This window comes from Pyrgilauda ruficollis, unplaced genomic scaffold (genome assembly GCF_017590135.1).
Source record: "Pyrgilauda ruficollis isolate IOZ18807 unplaced genomic scaffold, ASM1759013v1 scaffold38, whole genome shotgun sequence".
Lineage (NCBI taxonomy): Eukaryota > Metazoa > Chordata > Aves > Passeriformes > Passeridae > Pyrgilauda > Pyrgilauda ruficollis.
The window spans coordinates 1-17,014 of record NW_024525267.1 but is presented as its reverse complement, the minus strand read 5'-3'; the positions used below and the strand labels follow the sequence as shown (position 1 = coordinate 17,014).

General features: G+C 39.5%; 2 protein-coding genes across 4 annotated transcripts in view; one reads left to right on the top strand and one right to left on the bottom strand.

Annotated features, from left to right (window-relative positions):
- The window catches only part of PPP4R4 (protein phosphatase 4 regulatory subunit 4), a 58,902-nt gene extending 44,367 nt beyond the window's left edge, over nucleotides 1-14,535 (bottom strand). For 2 of the 3 annotated variants that reach the window (XM_041476269.1, XM_041476270.1), the window contains exons 1-2: nucleotides 14,408-14,535; nucleotides 13,797-13,870 (exon numbers count right to left, since the gene is read on the bottom strand). In XM_041476269.1, coding sequence (XP_041332203.1) covers nucleotides 13,797-13,870; nucleotides 14,408-14,521 — 188 coding nt within the window. In that variant the 5' untranslated portion in view covers nucleotides 14,522-14,535. Of the gene's footprint in view, nucleotides 1-3,490; nucleotides 3,685-13,796; nucleotides 13,871-14,407 lie in introns of those variants that run through there. The other variant, XM_041476271.1, reaches the window with a different exon arrangement.
- Nucleotides 14,533-15,131, top strand: LOC121358278 (translation initiation factor IF-2-like; the record flags this gene model as incomplete). Its single annotated transcript, XM_041476361.1, has 1 exon — nucleotides 14,533-15,131. A coding segment is annotated over one exon (489 nt), but the record flags the coding sequence as incomplete, so codon positions are not given.
- Nucleotides 15,132-17,014: the final 1,883 nt, after the last annotated feature.

Below are 17,014 nucleotides of genomic sequence, written 5' to 3'. Positions count from 1 at the left end.
ACAAAGACATTTACTAGTAATTCCACCCACATTTACTAAAATTAGTCCAGAACCATCTCTGAAGAAAATATCTCTTTCCTTTGAATGCATATCAAATATGCTCAGCTGCATAGATCCTTCACAGCATATATTCAGTGTTAAGTACCAGAATTTCTGGCTTATGTATTTACTATGTTGATGTCAATATCATTCTATGGAAGAAAAAGTAACACAGAAAAAGAAAAATTATGTTAAAAAGTATCCATTGATGTAATACTATTTGCTTGCCATTCCCTTGCCCTCCTCCTTATGGTTTGTTTGTTACTGAAAAAGAACTTTAACTGATCACTGAAAGGTATGGAAGAACAAATTTTTAGTCTAAGCTCTGGTGTAGTATTAACACAATATATTACTTTCATGAACAATACTTTTATTAGCTATGTGAAGAGGCATCCATGCAAATGGCTATTGAGTGGCAGAATCTACTGTAAACACAGCCCTCAGTACTTAAGCTATGTTATTCTAGTGCATAAAGAACTCCAAAGTTCTATACAACTTTCACTGGGCCAACATAGTCTGTCACATAAACCAGTTGGTATTCACCGTGCAGTCCCCTGAAAATAATGAGCTTACGGCAAACTCTCAGTCCCAGCAATGAGGGCAAAGAAAATGAAAGTAAAAAAGGGGAAGGAATAACACTTGGGGAAAAGTACACACATCCTTTACCAAAAAGCAGGTAAAGTGAGTCATGAACATCTCAAATGACCTATCAAATACTAAACTCTATTTAGAATCTTTTTCAGCTCGTGGGTTTTACAGGTGTGGGACATTATACCCAACAGATCCAAAAGCTGCCATGTTCCAACTGTTCATTTAAAAAGACCAAAACCAATTTCTTCATTTAATAAGGAAGATGAGACACTGAAGAAATTTTTACTTAATGCCCTCAGAATTTGCAATGAATATGTAAGATACAAAATCTGTAAATTAGTTTTATTGATCTATCTACCCTCTAACACATCATTCTCAAATAGGTGGGACAGTTTAAGTGATCAAAGCACAAGTGTATTTATCCACAATAAGAGTTGATTTTTACATACCAGTATGCATCTAATGATTTATTACAAACTCATGGTGCAAGTATATTCTTGCAATGCAACAACCATGCAGGGTTAGAAAGAATTTACAAGTAACCCTTAAAATACACCTAAGTTTGCTTTACATGGCGATAAAAACAAGAAGAAATAGACATCCTCTTGGGTTAAAACCTGTAGTAAAGAAGCAGGTAAATTTTAAGTAGCTATCATTCTTTTCTCCATTGATTTAGTGACTATCAATTGCTGCAGTTGGAAAAAAAACCCCAAAAATAAAAATAAATCTTGCCCTGAATCTAACTAACTTTAGTCTAACTAACTTCTAGTTCCCAAAATGGCAGAGAAATAGGTGTCCTAATCCTGAGCTTTGAAATGAAATTACATAAAAGATTTTAACTGTTTCTAACAGAAGAATTTTGGTGTGAGAAGCAATCAGGGAATGACTCATGTTTTGCTATTTAATATGGACATAAATCCTCCCCCTCAAAAAGCTCAGTTACAATTTCAGCAGTGAAAATGGCATCTTTTCTGTTTCTCCCTTTAAAGACAGGATTTTTATCTCCAAGCCTGCCCAACAATGTAAGCAATATTATCATACAAAAAAGTGTATTAAAGTAGATGCCTTTCACATTTCTCTTTTACATATGTTTTTTTCTGCTAGAAACAATACAATCAATCCCTATTTACAACAAATATATAATTAGCATGTTTAAAGCATTTTCTGTCTGTTCCTAGTTGAGACTTCTCAATATACTCTTGGTAACAGAAGTTACCAAGCAATTACAAGAAGTTACCAAGAAGTTACCTTCCTCCTTCACTAAGGAGGAAGGGAAAAAAAGCCAGTGCATACACTTTAGAAAATCTGACCACAAGCTGGGCAGCTGCACTTCTCATGCAGCACAGACAGTAAATCATCCCATTTTGTAGGCATAAACTACTGCAAGCAAAATGCAATGGTTTTATTGAGTGCAACATCACTTTTGCGGTGTGGCTCTGTTAATATCAATTGTATTATCAAATGCATTGGTCCACCTGGAATCCAGCTTTCCTGGTCTATTCCAACTGGTAAAGAGAAATGCTTTGGAATTAAACAACCAGCTTTGAACAGCCTTTATTTAATCGTAGCATAAGCTGGTAGCTCCAGTGCTTAACGTCGTTCTTTGCTGTTCAACAACAGCCGTGGGGAGGCCGCAGGGGTGGGGAGAGGGAGAAGCAAATTGATGCCTACCTAAATTAATTTACTGGTTTTACTTCAAAAAATGTTGTATAATTGACAATTGGGACACAAAGCTACTCTGATAAACAAAAAAACCCCCAAGTCCTCCAAGATTTTCTGCTTATACCTCTTCTCTTGGACTATCACATAAAACCCTGTGGAAACTTATGCAATTTTATTTAAAGTTGCATTGCTTTGCCATTTAAAAAACTAAAAAAAATTGTATCATTCTGATTTAAGATAGACTGGGGAAAGAAAAAAATACTTTTTGTTTTCCCCCAACAATCAAATAGGAGATTTAACTCTAAGAACTTATGAGAAAAATTCCCTAGGAAAAAATACCATATAAGTCTATTTCCAAAGTTAGAAGTATTCTCTAAAACTGGATGAGTCTTGAAAAACAGATAAGGAAAAGAAGACTACATAAATTACTTTTTTTCCCTATTAGAAAGAATGTAGAGACTGCAGCCTTTCTTCACCACTACACATTATACTGGCTTAGCAATGTGGGTCATCTTCACTCATAGAATCTTACAAACACTGTCAGTTTAAAAAAAATATCTGAAGTCTTACAACAAACCCCTGTTACTATACTCAGCTTGGACTCACACACACTTAAAATTATGAAATTCCATTCATGCCAGTTCATCTATCCCTGCTTACACACAGCCTACATCTGACTTTCTTATAGTAAATTCAAGAACAAGTAGAAGAACGTGAAAGTAGGCATTACATAGAAACACTGAGGCCAAATTCACACTGTAGCATGTTTCTGTAAACAGAGTAACACCAATTTTGGAATCATGCAATGAGTAAGAAGGACTGTCTTTGTGTAGTCTGTTAGGAAAGGTAATATATAAGGGACAGATGGGCAAGATGTTTCCAACAACAGTTAGTGAGTTCAGCAAAGCAGAACAATTACCCTTGGTCCTGCTCTGAACTGATATGACTGACAAGGAATGACTCAGCTACACTGTACATGAGAATTGTACACATTCTCAGCACCCACAGTCACGTAACATGGAATAAACAAAACTGCTGCTGGAACAACTGCTACCAAGATACAGGGACATATCCCAAGCCTGCTATTTTTATTTCTTAACATTAACCCCTCATAGGGTAATGTTTTGCAAAGAGAAACATGCAGAAACATTTATTTGAACTTAAAAGAAGCTAAATAGAATAATTTAAATAAGAATACCTGCATCATCAAGAGTCCATTCAAATAATAACATGGTTGTGAAACATCTGGTACCTTCTGCTAGTGTAAAAGTACCAGGCAGCGGCAAAAAAGCCTGAGACAGATGTATCCAGGAGATCTAGCAAAAGTTTTCAAGTGGTCCCTTTCTTCATTCTGTTTAAATATCACTCTTACATCAGAAAGACATTTTTCTTCTGTATACAAGGGTAGATAGGCTATGAGGAATTAGCATTCAAAGGCAAAGATTTCATCTTGTCAAAGTTTGGTTTTCAAAGTCTGCAAAGGATACAGTTACCATTCAGACTGCAAAGACACATCCACAACCTGATCCAGGAAGGTAAAGATTCACTGTGGGGAAGGAGAGGAGACTCAAGATGTAAGAATGCCAGTGACACGTTAATTCTCAAAGGGTGAATTTCAAGAAAACCTCAGTTATGAACAATTTCCATCAATGTGCTTTTGTATTACTGGTGTTTTTTTAAAAATCTTTCTCTGAGGACATAACTGTCTTTGGCTAGAACTTTTGCCAGTTCTGGCCTCAGTTTTTGAATCTGAAGAGACCTTCTTATTCAGGTACAGAGTCCTATAACTGTGTATAATTAAAACAGCTGGTTCTTTAGCTGTAATATGGGTTATGCCAGACTATGTCAATAGAAGTCCTTGCTATATAAATCACTACAATTTCCTTTTCTGTTTGTCCTCAAGAACTAAACAGAACTTCTCTTATACAAAAAACTGCCCCTAAAAGATTAAATAAGATGTTCCTACCAACGTTGGAGAACTTCTCAGAGAATAATGTAGACCTCTTTGAGTTGCTTAGTCTCAAGGACTGTCTACATTCCCATTCTGTCTTCACTATGAAAAAAAATTCTGTCTAAGTGATTAAATGATCCTCGTTTTGTTTCCTGTGACATAAAGCTTTGGGCTCCAAGGCTTGACAAAATCCAGGGTAACTCAGTGTTGGCATTTAGAGTACCAGCTGGTGGAACAAGGAAAAAAACATTAATATTACTAAAGTTAACTCTAAAAATAGCTAAATGAACTATTATACAAGTTTACCCCAGAGAGCAGGATTAATTTTAAATCTCAACAAAGCTATTTCTTGTCTCGTTCCAAATTCTTCTGTCACAGCATATCTACAAAGGCACAGACACAGGCCCAAGACTGCAGTCCTAGTTCCTGAAGTCCTAAAATTATAATCAGAATTTCACCTCAGTAAAACAACTTCACATAAAGTTTACAGTGTAGCAATATGAACCAATATATAGTGGAGTTCTATCCACCTTGCTTTGCAGAAATTCAGAAAAGCTTTCAAACAGCCCTGAATGCAAAAATGCAGAGTGTATCAGCATATCAGCACTAAGGGTCACTCTTCTGAAGAGTTTCAGAGTACTCGGATGTTTTGGGACAGGTAGTGGTGTATGCTACTAACATGCTTTTAGGGAAAGAGTGGCTGAATCAGTACTAACTGCTGCTTCTTCTTTGTGCTAGCAACATATGGAGTCAGAGTGCAGGGCCACAGAAGCATCACATCATGACATGTGAAGGGCTTCCAATGCCTACAACAAAGTAGTCCTCAAAACACCAAAGGAATTTGCAAGAAAGACACGTTCAGTAAATAAGGAATTGGTTGGATGTTCACATTTAGAGGATACTGGTCATTGTCTCAGAGTCTCTATGGACATCAGTGATGAGTGGGGCCCCTGAGAGGTCCATACTGGAACCAGTGTCATTCAGTACCTTCATTAATGGTACAGACAAAAGGATTGAGTGCTGCCTCAGCAAGTCTGCCACCAACACCAAGCTGAGCTTTGCCAGAACATCATGAGGTTTAACAATACCAAGTGCTAGGTGCTACACCTGGGTCAGGGCAAACCCTGGTATCAATACAGGCCAGGGGAGGAACAGATCAGAGCAGCCCTGCTGGGAAAAATTTGGGAGTGTTTGTGGGAGAGAGGCTGGATGTGAGCTGTGCAATAGCCCAGAGAGCCAATTGTCTCCTGGGCTGTATCCAAAGCAGTGTGGCCAGAAAGGCAACATGATTCTGTCCCTCTACCCTGCTCTCATCAGACCCAACCTGGAGTGCTGGATCAGGTTTCCTCAGTAGAGAAAGGACATCAACATACTTGAAGAACCTGTCCAGAAGAGGGTCACAAAGACAACTAAAGGGATAGAGCACCTCTCCTGTGAGGAAAGGCTGAGAGAATTGGGATTGTTCAGACTGGAGAAGAGAGCAGCCTCTTACAGAAGCCTTACAGTACCTGAGTCCCTACAGGAAAGCTGAAAAAAGACTTCTTACAAGGGTATGTAGTGATAGGACAAACAGAGATGGCTTCAAACTGAGAGGTTTAAATTGAGTATTAGGAAGGAATCCTTTACTGTGAGGGTGGAGAGGCACTGGAAGAGATTTCCCAGAGTTCCCAACCCTGGAAGCATCTGTAGTCATGTTAGATGGGGCCTTGAGCAAAGTGGCCTAGCTGAAGGTGTCTCTGCCTATGACAGGGGGTTGGAATTAAATGACCTTTGATCCCTTCTGACCTCAGCCATTCAATGACTCTACAAAAATTGACTAGAGATTTGTGTTTCAGTGACTAGCATACAACAGTCATTATCTTACAGGGTACTATCATGTGAAAGCATATTCAGACTAGCCAAAAATAGACAGCTTGATCTACTCTTTGAAGAGTCTGTACCTTTGATGTATTCTAAAACAAAATAGTACATTTTCCCATCTACATCTTCATAGATGCATTTCCAGGACCTGAGAAAAATGAGGCAAATATTATCATCTCTTTCCAAATCAGGCAAATGATAAAATTTAAATTAGTATTATTGAGTAAGCATGAGGATAAAAGCTCCTTATGTGCACAAAATGTTTTTTATAAACACTTGGAACTTTCTAAGGAAGGTGATACAAAGAAGAATTATGATATTTATATATTAATTATGTGACATCTAAAATGAACTGCGCAAGTGTTAAACCTATTTATTAAATGCCAGTGCTCATCCAAACAAAAACAAAAGAAACTCACTCTCCTGCTGGGTAATATGCTGTTTATGTATGAGATCCATCATGTAGAAAGAAAGAAATACGGGAAGTAATTTGCTGGATATTCCTACGCCGAACATTTCTAGGAAAGGATGATAAGATTTTCCTAGGACCACAGAACAGTTTTTACAAGTTAAGAAAACCCACAGATTTTTCAACTGTGTTCAATATTCAAAAATACATCTAGTTTCTCCTTATTATGTCATGAGCAAAGATGCTCTGAAACACAAAGATAATTGACATCTCCAGAGAAGAATCTGACAACACATAAGGAAAAGCTACCTGGTCTCACAAACCACAGCTCAGGCACACTTCCAAATCTCATGTAGACCTGACCCCCCTTTCATGACCATGTGAACCATGTAGGGGTGGTGTAGGGTGTGGCTATAGGCTACACGGACTTCAGCAAAGCCTTTGACTGTTTCCCACATCTTTCTCTTGAAGTTGACAGCTTACCACTCAGATGAGTGTACTGCTGGCTGGGTAAAAAACTGGCAGGAAGGCTGGATGCAGAGAGGGGTGGTGAATGGTGCTGCATTCAGTTGGCAGATGGTCAGCAGTGGTGTTCCCCAGGGCTCAGTGTTAGTGACAGCCCTGTTTGACAACTTCATCAATGATCTGGGAAAGGGCATCAAGGGCACCCTTGGTCAGTTTGCAGATGACACCAAGTTCGGTGGGAATGTCACTATGCTGGAAGGTAGGAAGGTTCTGCAGGGAGATATGGACAAGCTGGATCCATGGGCTGAGGCTGGTGGTATGAGGTTCAACAAGTCCAAGGGTCAGGTTCTGCAATGGGGTCACAGCAACCCCACACAGCACTGCAGGCTGGGGGCAAAATGGCTGGAAAGCTGCCTGGTGGAAAAGGACCTGGGACCACAGGTTGACAGCAGCTGAACATGAGCCAGCAGTGCCCAGGTGGACAAGAAGGCCAATGGCATCCTGGCCTGTGTCAGCAATAGTGCAGCCAGCAAGACCAGGACAGGGATTGTCCCCTGTACCCAGCTCTGGTGAGGCCACACCTCGAATCCTGTGTTCAGTTCTGGGCCCCTCAGGAGAGATATTGAGGGGCTGGAGCACTGAGGGCAACAAAGCTGGAGATGGGTCCAGAACACAAGACTTGTGAAGAGCAGCTGAGGGAACTGGGGGTGTTTAGCCTGGAGAAGAGGAGGCCCAGTGGCGACCTTATTACTCTCCACAGCCACCTGAAAGGGGTTTGGAGCCAGGTGGGGATCTCAGGCAACAAGTGGTAGGACCAGAGGAAATGGCCTCAAGCTGTGTCAGGGGATGTTCAAGTTGAAGATCAGGAAGAATTTTCCTTAGTTAAGGCTGCTCAGAGCAGTGGTGGATTCTCCATCCCTGGAAGAGTTCAAAAAATGACTGGGTATTACACTTAGTGCTATAGTTTATTTGACATGGTGGTGTTTATTCAAAGGTTGGACTCAATGACCTTAGAGGTCTTTTCCAACTTCAATTATTCTTTAAGTCCATTTTATATCAAAGGCCTTGTTATAAAAACAACAGCTGATACTTTCTATCCTCTGCTCATTTAAACCAGTACTTAACTTCACCGATTCAAAGTATACATTCAAAATTAGAGTAACAAGAACTAAATCTGGTTTGCTATTGATAGGAGAGTCATCTACCAGCTGTGACTTCTTGTTTATGCTCCCATTTATAGCAGCATGAGCAGTTGCATTTTATTGCACACTTCGTTGGAAGCAAGCATCTGAAAATTTTCTTAGAATTAGAATGTATTCCCTAATCTGACTGTGAGATTGCATGGCTGCAACAGCATCAGTGCTGGTACACAAAATTTATCAGTAATATGCAGTCATATAATGAAAGGAGAGGTGAGCTCCTCTCTGATATCAGGAAAGCTTCTTTCAGCTTAACTTGACTGTAAAACCAGACACCAGGAAACCATAGCTTCATAAATACCATAAGCCAGCCAAAGTTTCAGGCATTTCACCCGCTTCCCAAGCACTGTTCCATGCTGCTATTCAATTCCTTTGCACTGGCACAGGTCTTCTTTAAAGTATACAAAGTCCTGGACCACACAGTTGATCAGTTTTAAAATTAAGCATCACTTTCAGGGTTTGCCTCAGGTAAAGTCCTCAGTGTGCTGTGCAGGCAAAAGGGCAAACATAGTTGAAACACTAGACTAGGGGGCACTGCCATCTTCCTGCATCTTCAGAAAACTGAAATTTTTCTCTCTCCTTTTTTTTTCAATGCTTCTCAATGCACGACATTAACTCTGCTCTATATATTTACAGCTGGCTCCTCAGCTGCAGTTTCAACTCAGCAAATATGATTAACGGAAGTATTTGCACCAATCTAAATTTAAATAAAAGTATGTGACTTAGCAACACTTTAGGAGCCTACAGGTACACCTTTTACTTTAAGGTAAAAGAATCAATTTTATACTCATTAGTTAATTTGTATAACACATTTAAGGTCAAACAAATTGTTCATCTGTCTAACTAGGTGAATCAGAATGAAACTTTTATAATAAGTTGCAATTTGAAAAATAAAGGATGGGGAAAATGAAGAAATACTTTTTACATTAATATCTACAGCTTGACAGGACAGATGGAAGAACTATTTTCCAATATGCTGAGCACTACAGCTGGATTGTTCAGTATACCATGTATGCATCAGAACCATAAACTGTATAAGTGGAATAGAGTAGCCAGTTTTCATGATTATGTAACACACAGAAAAAAAATTATACAATGCAGAAAATCGGCTCCTAAAGTTACATGTAAATGAAAGCTTTCATTTAAAATCAAATTACTTTAAAGTGATTTGCCTGCACCTACAGAAAAATTAAACTTTCCAAAATTAACACCATCACTAAAAACCAGACCAAAAAAACCCCACAAACTTTTAAAAAGTAGTGGTTTTAACATTCACAATCAACAACATATAATGCATTAAAATATGTTCAGAATTTGAGAATGCTCTAGCTAATCAAGGATAGCTTGTACAATAAAGTACAACTTTTTCTTGTTGCTGTGGCCTTTTCAAGTCACTGTAACTTTAGAGACATTGAATTCTTTCCAGTCTAGATAGAGTATCTATTGTGTCTTCAAAAACTGTGTTAAATGCTTTAGAAAGGGGTTGTGGTGTTTTCTACACTGATAGATAGGATCTCCCCAAAAACAATGGTTTTGTTCCCAAAAGGGTGAATAATTCAGTCTTCCACCTTGATAACTCATTATTACTGTGTTATTTTGAGTAAGACACAAATGTCAAGGTCTGAAAGCTTTAACACTAAGCAGGCACAAATGAGAAAAAAAAGTAGCTGAATACAAAATCATACAGTACACAGAACAATGTAAAAGCCCTAGGGAAATCTATCAGAAAAAACCCCAGAAAACAAACCACCCTGCAGTGCACATGCCAGTAAGCATCCAGAACCAGATTCTCATCAGGCAAAGAATACCTACTTTGAGCTGTATACCATAAACGAGTGAGCTACGGTAAGACAAATTAATATAAGTAATAACACAAATCAAGCATCAGAAAACATGGAAACTAATTACAGGCAAAAATCCACAGCATGAATAAAAATTATTGTCCCTGAGCTGCTTATTGCCACTGTCCTGGTAGAGGTCACGATGCCCTGAGGTGGAATGCAAACTATTCAGTTGCTTCAGTGTGGTCCAGCAGCTTCTCTTAATCTGCTGATGGTTTTATGATAAGCCATCAATCTTGACGCTGACTTGGTTGAGACACACAGCTGTTTTGCTGTCTTTGCTCTTCTGTTGGGCCACCATCATGCAAAGTACAGACAGAATACAACTCTTCAGTGATTCCTGTTAAAGGCTCCAGAAACCACCAAACACACAAGTTGAAGCTGTAATACAGAGATCTGAGACACCCAAATGCCCCTCCCTCCCTAAGTCCCTAAACCCATTTGGTTTCAATGAGAAGTTCATAAACATCCCTGACAGTCTGGCCTAAGGAAGCCCAGTTCCTCTATCAGAATCAAGGTTAAATGAGATTAAAATAAATTACAGTCCACTTTATTACCACATTCTTATTAAATTAGAACTTGCTCAATCTAATTGCAGAATGTTATCTAATTAAAACTGAGTATTCTGAGCATCAGTGATTTAAAGCAGAAGTTCACTTCCACTCAAATCATATTAAAATAACCCTAGCACCAGGAGAGCTACTACATCCTCTCCTTTTGCTTGCAGAACTGTTTCTATATCCACATGATGTAGCAAATCAAAGAGTTGCTTTATCTGAAAATCAATGCGACTAGAAATTATCAGCTTTAGCTAGATCTTCTTATCAATCTACCTCCTTACATAGTTATGTGAAAAATACTATTAGCACAAAAGGGGAGACTGAAAGCAAAGACATTCACTAGAAATAATAATGAGAGAGATTAACTTTTCAGGATTATCAAAATTACAATTATCACTTTAGAATGTGAAACTAAATTGTGATAGGCAACAACAAAAAACAATTACAATGAAATCATGTCTCTATGGAACTGAGATCTCACACAAGATCAATCTATCAATGTACTCACCACATGCTAAAAACATTTGTAGGTCTATAATTACATCATACTTATGTGAACACAATGAACAGAAATTTACAAAATCTGTGACCATACATCATGGCTAGACACAGACAAGACACTGTAGAAATACAAAATAATCATTAGATGGTTACAAATACATACCAGATGAGCAAAGCAAACTTTACAATTAATTAAACTTTACAATATCAAGTAAAAGTCCACACCAGAAACTCTATGGTACTACTGGCAATTGAGAAGCAAAGAACACAAGAAGTGAAAACAGAAGAATAATTGATGAAAGTCTGAGAGTTGGAAAATTAATACCTTCTCACATATACAGTAAGCGAGAATCAGTCAGTAGGGAAAAAAAGAAAATCTATCCTCTCCAACTTGGATCTCAATGTAGCCATTTTCAGACTACTATAGTAAAGACTTCAGGAGCAGAAATCTTCTAAAAACAAGTATCTAACAAACATACAACAACTCTGCATATAAGAAAATTCAAGTTCAAGAGTGGGGAGGAGAAGTTGTGGACAGGTTTTAGAAGGAAAGGATGTGAAAAGAGAAGAAAGTGGTTGAGTTTTTTTGTTCAGAATGAAAGCCTTTAAAATGTGAAGACTCTTTCTGAACTTTCCCAGAAAATCACTAGTAAGCATTAGCTTCACTGTAGCATACAAAGGTTTTACCCATTACTAATCAGTTCCATTGCACTGTACAAGAAACACTGAAGATACCCACCTTAGTAAATTGAAAATCTTCAACTTGCAGATTAGGGTGAAATAAGTAAATGACCATACAAAAGACATTGTGACAAAAACAGTACTTTGATGTTACCTGTAGATATTTAAGGTGCAAGATCTGCTTCCTATAAATATTTTTAATGTATATGGAGATAACACCATCCTTTCCAAATGGGATACAACAGAGGTATCATTAACAGTTTGTTTCAATCTCAGCAAAGCTATTTCTATAGACAGATTTTCAGAAAAGGCAGTGGCTTTTTGGATAAGATCAAGATTAGTCCCATGTAAGGAACAACCTGAAGGACAGTGAATAATGCATCTGTGTGAGAAAATGAGGCATGGAAAGACTGGACTGACATTACTATCAAACAGCAACAGGCAGGCATATTGTATCTAAATAGATGAAAAATTCCTGACAAGCCAAAAGTACATACTCTTGTACATTATATAAAAGGTACTACTAGGTTACAGGCAGCTTTTCAACTCTGCTTTTACTCCACTCAGTACAAGGACAGCAAGATGCTACTCAACAGCACCAGCTTCCACTGGATGACTGTATTAACATACATGCACAGTAAGACTAGCTCACAAAAAGCCTATCAAGCAGAGTTGAAGGTACCTTTCAGCAATGAGAACAATGCAGAGGGAAAAATGAATGCTTCATTAAAAGAAAAAGAACGTTATGTCTCAAACAGCTGCTCAAGTAGAGAAAATCAGATAAAGAAGTCAGGGGAAGGTCAAGGCCAGGTTGAAAAGCAATTGATAAGATGGAAGACATGAAGTGGAACCTTTTGCCACTTAAAAAGGCAATGATCTAGTTAGGACATATATGCTGGAAATGTGATGTTTAACCGGAAAAAGAGCAAAGAAATTTGCTGCCACACTGAAAAAGAAAAAAAAATTACCTATGCTGGTTGTTGTGAGGTAAAACCCAGAATGGATACACATCCTTTCAGTGATATGTACCACAAGCAAACTGTTTCCTCCAAATTTCCCCACAGTCAACATACTGCTTTGATTACAGCAACTAAGAGCAAAGCAAGTTTGAAAATCCTCTATTTAGTAAATTTCAGCATAAAAAAATACCCAAACCATAAACAGAAGTCAGTATCAAAAGCAGTATCAATGGACAAAAATGATAACTTACAGATAATGCCATGCACCCTACAAAGAGAAAACTGTATCACCAAGAATATCTATTCTAAATACTGAGCACAGGCATAGACTAGAAAAGCACTTAAAATAGCAGAATAAGCAAACTGAGAGGGAGCTGCAGCTGGTTCTCCAATTACCAGGTATTGTTTAAAAATGCATATTCAACTCAAAATTCCCCAGAACATTTGTACTCTCAAAGATGACTTACACAGTAGTTGAAAGATTCATACTTTAAACTACCAAATTTAAAGTATTTAAATAGCTGCAAATAAATACTTTCAACAAGAAGAAAGAGGTAAGATGATGAAAACCAGATCAGAGGGAAGTATTAACACAGTATTTTCTACAGTAATTTCTAAGGACTATAGAACTAATGTCTCAAGTTTTCTCATCTGAAAGTTCAAACACACACAGGATGTTAGAACAGCTCTGTTACCAGCCTCTGTTAACTGCCCATGAGTGAATATTTGCTTGGTGTGAGTATGAACTCCCTGAATTATTGGTATTAATAACATTAGCACTCAGGGAATCTTGCAAAATCAACTGCAGGGGAAAAGATGATTAAGTACAACTCTGTGCTGGTGAGGAACATATTAAAAGCTCAGAAATCCTTATACATGTACACATACACCCCATTATAGGGTGAATTTTTTGTAAATTACAGTACCTATTTTCATTTTGCCTATATGTTTAACATAGTTGAAGGTAGAAGAACTACTAATAGATAGAAAATTAAAGGAGTGAAGAGTAAAACACTAAAAAAAGCTGTATGTAAACACAATGATCAGCAATATTTCACAGCAACATTTTAGGAAATACCTGAGTAGATAAACAGCCCTTTCAATATCACTGAGTTCTTCATCAACTGTCAATCTTTCTATTTCTTCTGGTGTCTGTCAAGTGTGAAATAGAGATTATGAGTTTACAATGCCTGACTACTTCACTGTTTTAATCTTAAAACAACCCATTTCTCCCCACACATACAGGGTTTGCTTCATGAGTAATTTGAATTTATTCATGAAACCTCAAGCCAACATTTCAAATTCAACCAAATAAATCTTTCACCAGGAAAGATGGAATGTCAGAGAAGTACAGCTTCAAGTCAGACACTGTCACTATTAAACAAGTGGCATATAATTTAATCTAAAGCCCCAAGCTAGTCTATTTGTTCCCATCTTCACATTCTTATGCTGAAAACATCAAATCCCTGCTACATAGAATTCGAGATTGTTTATTCTAAAATGACTGACAACAATGTTTCATATCCTGGTGCTATAAAAAAACAAAACAAAACAAACAACCAATCAGACAAATAACCAAAAAAAAAAAAAAAACCGCCAGAAAAACGGTCTATTAACTTATTTTCCGTAATTAAAACACACCAAATTTTAAATGGATTTTAAAGCATCGTTCTCTTCCGAGGTATATACCTTCAGGCTCCTGCGTACTGGCCTCTCTATAATAGTTAGTTCCTGCAGGTCTTCTATGTATCCAAAAAGACTGCTATGACTAAAATCCATTTTGGAGAAGATTATTGGGCGCATGTAACAACTAAAGCCTTCGGCAGCCGACGCTGTCCGCGAGCCTCACATCGCAGCGAGGGCGGCCGGAGCGGAGCCCCGGGGCGCTCCCGCGGCCGGCGGCAGCCCCGGCTCGGCGCGCACACTGCGGCAGCGCCGCCGGCCGCCTCCCCCGCCCAGCCTCCTGCCGGCAAACTTTCCGCTCCGCCCGGGCGGGCCGGCGGCAGGGGCGGCGCCCGCAGCCCCGAGAGCCCGCTGCGGCCGCTGGTGCCTCGGCGGGCGGGAGTTTCGAGCCAAGTTTGCCCTCGTCGCTGGCCACCGCTGTCCGCAGCGAGGACGCGGGGACCGGAGCGCCCCCGGGCGCCAGAAGGGTCGGCCGGAGCCCTGGGCTGCGGGCTCGCTCCTCACCGGTGGGGCGCGAGGGCAGGGCAGGGCGCGGAGCGGAGCGAAACAGCCCCGCCGCGGCGCCCGGGTGCCGCCTCTCCGCCCGCCCGGGAGGAGGGACGGTCGCTGCGGTGCAGTGACGCTCCCCGCCCCCGTCCCACGGCGCAGCGCCTCGGCTCCCACCCCGGGTGGGCGCCGCAGCCCACGGCCGGGCCAGCCCCAGCCCTGCCGAGCCGGTCTCCGGGGCAACGCGGCGCTACCGCGGCCTCCGCGGGCAGGGCAGGGCAGGGCAGCGCCGGGCGCGGCAGCGGCGGAACGCGCGGAGGCGCGGCCCCCTCAGCGTCCGGCCCCCTCAGCGCCCGGCCCCGCGGGGCTCCCCCGCGCACGGCGGAAGCGCCTCGGCCGCTGCTCCTCGACCCCTCCCGTGCGGGGCACCGCGTTCCAAGCCAGGGCGCTGAGACCCCCACCAGTGCGGCCCGTCTCACAGCTGTGTCAAATGAAATTACACCGGGGAAACTGAAAACAAGTGCTGTTTTTAATGAAAAGTCCAAAACAGGTTCCTCCCCAATGAACGCTTTTACATTAATGCATTAAAAAAAAAAATAAAAAAATTACTTCTTTGGCAGTAAACTGTGAAATTCTGATGAAGACATCACACCCTTCATAAACTCTTATTCTTCACCTTTTGCATTCTAGACGCAGGTTACGCACCACTCACACAGCAGCAGCGCAGATCCCCATACCGATAATTTTCCTGATATATGCAATTAGGCCTTGGATGCCTAATTGGCATTGGATTGGCTCACAAATGTGGATGGCCTTGGGGGTTGAAGAGAGAGTACTTTTTTCAAAATAAATGTATGCTAATTACCTCTGATTCATATACAAAATAAGCATGGATAATTTATAAAAACTTAGTAAGAAAGCTTCTTTTGGGGATGCAAAATGCATACAGGACAAGAATCATCATACAGAGTTAGACTCAGCATTTACTGACGTAAGTAATTCACCAGACCTCTAGACAGTGGCCTTTGCAGTGTTTATATGAACACATCAGTCATACTCAGACCAGGAATTAAAAAACCTGTAAATATTTCACAAGGGCTTATTTGAGGGGGTGCAATGTCCTTTTATACTTGTGAAATGCCCACGTGACCAAATAAGTTTTGTTGATGAAAGATTATAAGTAATACCAGAAACTGTAAAGATTATATGATACTACGTAATATATTGCCCAGAATTTTACTAATTTTGATTCTATACCTCAGCTTTTATCTGGCAAAAAATAACCCTTGTCCCCTATGTGTTACTTCTCTGTCTACCAGTTAGGCCAAATCCTGTGCTCAGATAAACTAGTAAAATATTAAAAAATTAGAGGATCTCCATTAATTTCAAATGTACAACAGAACTATTAGCAGGAAAATCTAATCCAATATACATATAAATAATTAAAGTGTTATGTAATAGAAAATAAAACCATTTGGAATTTTCAAGGCAGGATGATGAATTAAAATGAGAAACACTTTTTTGAACATCTCCTTTGTTTAACCAGGGAGCATCATTAGACAAGAAATACAATAAATAGCTGTAACTCAACCTAAGTCCTCTTGGAGTAGGTAAGGAACTAGCTCTGTGAGAGGAAATGAAAAAAGGAGTTTTAGACAATGTTCCCTCCTCAAATATAGAATCCTGACATGGCTTCTGCCAGTGATAAGTATTAGGAAAACATACTGAAATCCCAAACACAATTAATTAGGAAAATCCTTTTGCAAGTACCTCCACAGATCAATACCAATAACCAATCTATGGCTATTTCATCTTGCAAGTAATTCTCATGAATCAGACATCTTCTAAGATCAAAGGTATTTTTTTTTGAATGCCTTGAACTAGGAACTCAATGCAGTTTTCAAAGAAGGAATTCCAGAATTCAGTTTTAAAGACTGAAGAAAACAGAGTTTAAATATGCAATTAGACTGATTTCTCATGTTATATTTTACATACACTTTGTAAGCCACTAAGGAAGAGAGTTTTTTATGAATGTGTAAACATTTGGAAAAACATATCTTCCTTACTGCCTTTAAAAAAATGTCCATATAACTCAGTCCTCGGTACTGTCTTGCTCCCTGATTTTTT